At 41.6% G+C, this 6000-nt stretch overlaps 1 protein-coding gene across 2 annotated transcripts in view; it reads right to left on the bottom strand.

Annotated features, from left to right (window-relative positions):
* Positions 1–1196: 1196 nt before the first annotated feature.
* Positions 1197–6000, bottom strand: part of LOC110505526 (RAS guanyl-releasing protein 1) — a 28978-nt gene continuing 24174 nt past the window's right edge. The window contains exons 11-17 of one of the 2 annotated variants that reach the window (XM_021584801.3): positions 5684–5788; positions 5318–5427; positions 4756–4900; positions 4454–4490; positions 3788–3922; positions 2298–2677; positions 1197–2155 (exon numbers count right to left, since the gene is read on the bottom strand). In XM_021584801.3, the coding sequence (XP_021440476.1) occupies positions 2015–2155; positions 2298–2677; positions 3788–3922; positions 4454–4490; positions 4756–4900; positions 5318–5427; positions 5684–5788 (1053 nt within the window). In that variant the 3' untranslated portion in view covers positions 1197–2014. The remainder of the gene's footprint in view (positions 2156–2297; positions 2678–3787; positions 3923–4453; positions 4491–4755; positions 4901–5317; positions 5428–5683; positions 5789–6000) is intronic. The other variant, XM_090220757.1, reaches the window with a different exon arrangement.

Raw genomic sequence — 6000 nt, 5'->3', positions numbered from 1 at the left:
TAACCGCAATCTCTCTTAGACAAGGTGACTTATCAATATGCACGTCTATATTTAGTCTCAGATTCGAAAATGCTAATTAGCATCAAAGACTACAAATCCCTGCAAGCTCCTGCACTTCATCTGTAGCTGACACCTTTGCTAACAGGTACTGTGTCAATTTAAAACGTTCGCAAGACAGGTCACAGAATTGTTCATTAGACATTTTGCCAATACATTCATGACTACATTTAGCTAACATTAATCCAGAGATTCTTACCTTTGCCTTGATTTGGCAGTCTTGTCCAGATCATGGCATTTGTAGTTTTTATGATAGTCACATTAGCACTTAATTAGCACTTAATCTTTGGGCTGTAAATACAGGCAAATATATTGATAAGTCACAGAAACCCCTCCGCCATTTCCTGGTTGCTAAAATTCTAATAGTTCGCCTAATATCAGTTTATGTGAAAAACAAGTACAATGATTATCTACACTATACGCTACACCACAGAAGACTAATTACCTACAGAGACCTCAGGTCAAATATAAATGCGAACACAGCACTAATTATGAGCAGCAGGCTATTGACCTACAAGGGACACAAAAGATAGGCACCAAATGTACACTGCTCTATCCTCTTGCAAAAGTTATTTCTTTCGCTTATTATTTACTTATTATTATTATTAATGCCATATAGGTGGTCACAATCTCACCTGTTGACTGTAAAGGTGGAGCCTTATTGTTCCATTTACATTTTTGTCATTTAGCAGACACTCTTATCCAGAGCGACTTATAGTAGTGAGTGCATACATTTTCGTACCAAATCTCTGAAGGCGAGGGGGTCTGCCCCTTTAAGAGCTGGACTTTCTTCTTTTCCTGCTAAACTTCCCCATTAACCACCAACTGAGGAGGTAATGGCACTGGTTCACAGCTATTCTGATGAGGTTGAATAGAGAATGGCATTTATACAGCAAATAGTATAGTTACTGTGAGTGGTGCTTTCTATTTTAGCAAAGTTGACGAAAACAAAATAAAACTAAACCATCAAATCATTATGAAAGCAGGCAGAGTGGTAGGCTATGCTGATATTCTAGTGGGTTTAGTGACCCCTAGTGGAACTTATTTCACAGCTACTGTCAGTTCCATACTGTGAAGGTTCCATACTAATGAAGAAAAAATTGACACCCACCGAGTTACAAATCTCACCGAACATGATGAATAGAGAAAATGTCTTTATTATAACATCCATTATGACAGCAATACTGAGAGAGGACATCTTGAGAGAAACTACTGGTACAATGGCACCACAATATATGATATGCTTAGGTTATTTACATGGTACGTCATTGGTGAAACATCTAAAATTATGTTATTTGCTACTATGGACCGCACTGAGCTGATGAAATATACATAAGAATACTGTGGTTGAATGTAGTCTTTTTAGAAAATGTCTTCTTGCACCTACCTACATAAAGACTAAAACAATGATTTATCTATATCTATATCTACCTGTATTGTAGTGTTTTAACAATAAATATTGACAGTGACATTGAAATCACATGGATTTACAATATGCAACCTTGTTATTACTTAAGACAGGATAATAACTACACAGTACACCTGAATGAACTTGGCCAGTGTCCTGGCCATACTGTGTGGTATTATAATTGTCAGAGTCCCCAACCCAATGTCACACTGATTGGCTTTGTTCCATAATGGCTGGTACTGTGCTTTGACTGGCTGTGTCCTATTCAGGACGGTACTTTCATTGGCTATGCCTCATAACCCCATATTGGCTGCAACTGGTAATTAGAGTGGCTGTATGTACCGCACTGTGAGGTACCCATGGCATAAAACAATGTGAGTAACAGTGTCTCCTCACAGGGACGTTTAGGTCCCTCTGTGTATCTTGATTGTGTGGCGCTGTGGTCCTTTAAGACAAACAGTACTGTCAGTGGCTCTGGAGAAAGAGGGCTGAGCATCACCTGTGATGTCATAGAGTGGGTGTGTCTGACCTGCTGAAGGGTGTTCCTGGCTAGGAGGAGGAGGATGAGTCCTCCACCACAGGGTGCAGGGCGTGCCTCTTCAGAAGTGTCTGCAGGATCTCTACCTCGCGCTGCGTCTCCCTCAGCTTCTTACGCAGCGTTTCGTTGTTCTTCTGAAGCTTCTGGTTCTCCTGAGAATCATTCACCATCATTGTTTATTTATTGGAATGTTTAACCTTGCATTCAAAACTCTAGAAATTTGAATATAGTACATTCAATGTACACAATTGAACACATATCAGTAACCCAGAGGTAGTGGTGTCTGAATCTCACCGTTTCCAGAGCATCATAGTTGGGTTTTAGATCTTCATCCGGCTCCCTGGGCTTTAGCACTGTAGAGGTTCTGTTCTCCCACTTGGCATAGGCCCGTTGTTTGCGTTGGGGCACCGGACTGGGGCATGGGGTGAGGGAGGGGGGTACGGGGGCCAAGAGAGAGGAGGGTACAGGGGCCAGGAGAGAGGGCTGTACTGGCTGTAGCCGACTGGGCTCTGGCGGGGAGGCAGGGGCGGGAGGGCCCTCTGTCTGGGTGCTACAGTGGACCCCCACAGGCATGGACAGCTTAGGCGGGAGCCTCAGATGGGAGGGGGGCGCAGAGTCAGGGCTCCAGTCCCTACATTCCTCTGACGGGTAGGGGAAAGGCCCCTCTTCTGAGCCTAGCACAAACAACACCATAAAGATAGTCAGTCAACTCTGATCTGTTCAATCCATTTCAATCAGTTTTCTGGTTTTGAAGTGATATGTTTGCAAACAGTCAATCTCATAAGGTTAAGGAAAAGTCAACTGAGTGTTTGTCTGACCACAGAAAGCACATCCAGTGTTACAGTAAGTGAGGCAGATCCTTGACTTTAGAGAGCAGTATGACAGTCCACCACATAGGGAAACTACCCAGAAGCTGTGCTACTTTTCCATAAACTAGATTAAACCTGCTCTCTCACCTGCAAAGACATACCTTTCAAATAATGATTTGGGACTTTGTGTATTTGCAATATATGTGACTCCTGTCAATAATGGTTACCACATGGAATGGTATAGTTTAGGACTATCCAAGATAGGTTTTACTTTGCATACAGGTAGTAAGCACAAGTAGAGGGATATATGGGATGGCAGAGTAGCCTAGAGGTTAGAGTGTTGGACTAGCAACCAAAAGGTTGGAAGATCAAATCCCTGAGCTGACAAGGTAAAAATCTGTCGTTCTGCCCCTGAACAAGGCAGTTAACTCACTGTTCCTAGGCCGTCATTGAAAATAAGAATTGGTTCTTAACTGACTTGCCTAGTTAAATAAAGGTAAAATATTACTTCTAGACCTAGAGTGATGTATTACTTCTAGACCTAGAGTGATGTATTACTTCTAGACCTAGAGTGATGTATTACTTCTAGACCTAGAGTGATGTATTACTTCTAGACCTAGAGTGATGTATTACTTCTAGACCTAGAGTGATGTATTACTTCTAGACCTAGAGTGATATATTACTTCTAGACCAGCAGATGGCGACCTTCTGCTGCCTTAGATTTCTAGCACAACTAGCAATCACAACTCTGGTTGGTTACTGTTACACTACATGTGGTTCATCACTATTTTGGTAAATAATTTAGTATGTGTGATTAAAAATATATAAAAAATATATCTTGCTTATATTTGTGCTATTTCACACATGAATACAGTGTAAATTGGAAATGTGTTGTCCACCTGAGACACCCTCAGAGAGTGGGATCACGGCACAAGCATATTTACTATGCGTGTATGTGTGTATGTCCCTCCTCACCTTCCGGCCCACCTGTAGTGCCGGGTGTGGAGCCGGGTGTTAGTGGACCTTCAGAGGTGCTGCTGCCTTTGGCATTCTTCTTACACTCAAACGCCACCTGGTCCTTACACAGCCTGTGGCAGTTCATCCCACAGTCTGTGAACAGGCCAAGAGAATGCAGACAACGTGTAAGAGCAGGCAGAGGTGGAAAGGAGTTTTTTTTAAATAGATTCTTGTATGGTCATGTTGGGTTGCACAGAGAATGCATGTTTTTGTTTTGTTGTCAATAGCACCCTACTAGATAATGTAACTTCCGTTCCCCTCGGTTGCCTAATGGTGCCTGTGGAACAGAACAGTTTTCAGACCTTTGTGTGCATGTTGCCATGCAAACAGCGTGTTTCTGACTGTTTCAAGGGGAAGAGAGTAAAAGGTTGTTTTGTGGTTGTGACTTTCATGTGCTGCAGGGTTCAGCTAGCAGTCTGCATGATAGAAACCACACAATGCACCTTCTCAAGATAGCTACACATTACCTGCTCCTCGCAGTCTCCCCATTATCAGCAACCTCTGCTAACATTGTATCCTATCAACAATGTACTGAACTGTAAACTACGTGCAGAATAACATTTATGCAAACATGATGTAATATTCCAGTCTAGACGCAGCAACAATAAAACATAATATAATCACCTCTGCATCTGTAGCCTTGTTTTATGACGCCCCACAACTGTTATGGAAAAGAGGAATTTGAAAAGGTTGTTTGGAGATAACAGAAGTAATGCATATTTAAGAATGAGGAATATGCATGTTTAAATAGTCATTTAAAGCCGTAACAGCATTGCTATTGTTGATGAGTATGCTATAACTAAGCCCCAGAGTCTTTCCTGATCAGGCGACAACTTCAGGAAAAACTCCTGCCCATACTAATGAGACCGACAGCTAAGCTAAAGACAGATCAGGACATAGTGCTGTAATGTACTGTCTTGACTTACGAATCCAGAGCAATTGTCACAGAAGGTGGGCTTCATGTAGGTGGTCTCCTGAAAGTTGTGGACAAAGCCAAGACCCAGCTTGGAGCAGATGACACTAGCGCGCATGAAATAGGCTGTGATCTCCTCTCTACTGATGAGGCCTTCCCTGGAGCAGGACAACACAAAGCATATCTCATGTAAACAAACTGTCTCATAAGAAATGTTATGTTTGCAATGTACTGTATGTACTATATTGGGCCTAATTTCATACTTCTATATGTCACATTGAAATAAGAGGAACCAAAACTAGCAGGTTTCCTTACTTCACTTCAACAGTTTCACTCCACCAGCTAACCGGTTAAGAAGTTTGTGATTTAACCTCAGTTGACCACAGTGAGAGTTGACTGCTGAGACATATGGCTAGCTGATACTTATGTTGATATTTCTGTTTCCTGTAGCTAAATGCCCAGATTCCACTTTAGTTTCCTTTCTCTGCAGTTAAAAATGAGCCCATGCTGTTAGTGTGAACTGTCAAATGTGCCAAAGGAGAGCCCATGCAGCCACAACGGAACCATATACATACTTCTCTTTGTCCATAACACAGAAGGAGAATGGAAAGCTAGCAGCGATTTTCTCAAAGTCTCCTTGAGAGATGTAGCCATTCTCATCATGGTCATAGTTTTTAAACACGGACTGTTGAGGACAAGAGACACAAGACATAGTAATGAGATACACGAAGCACAATAGATCAACTGGAAAGAGTTCTGTTCAGTTTGATCTGGTAGAGTATTAAAACTACAACTTTCAGAGAAATAATGTATGTAGTATACATTAATGGAAATAACATAACGGTCATGACAAAACAATATTTAAAACATGATTTACTGCTTTTATGAAACAGAATACAATGCTTATGTCTATATTCCTTCCCTTGGTATTGTCAACTCACATCCACCATTCTTTGCACATGTTTGCTGATGGTTTTGGGGTCAGGTTTTGGGGCCACTCCTGATGCCCACTCCACAACTACTGGAGGTCTAGATGGGGTGGCTGGCTGATGTAAAACAAAACAGATGATCGGAACATTGTCAGCAGATGTAGAATAGACTCTGCTGATGTTAAATGGGCCAATTAAAAAAGAGCTCCAGTGCTCATTCTCTTTAAATAGGTTTGTTAATGGGATATGCAACATCAGACATGATTCACTGGAGCGAACTGGGTTTTTGTCAGTATTATTAAACATGTTTGAAATTGAAAACACCCCTA

Source organism: Oncorhynchus mykiss, chromosome 25 (assembly GCF_057628025.1).
Source record: "Oncorhynchus mykiss isolate SJ-2025 chromosome 25, ASM5762802v1, whole genome shotgun sequence".
In the NCBI taxonomy this organism is placed as follows: Eukaryota; Metazoa; Chordata; class Actinopteri; order Salmoniformes; family Salmonidae; genus Oncorhynchus; species Oncorhynchus mykiss.
The sequence above is the reverse complement of the archived record's forward strand: the minus strand, read 5'-3'. Positions and strand labels throughout refer to the sequence as shown.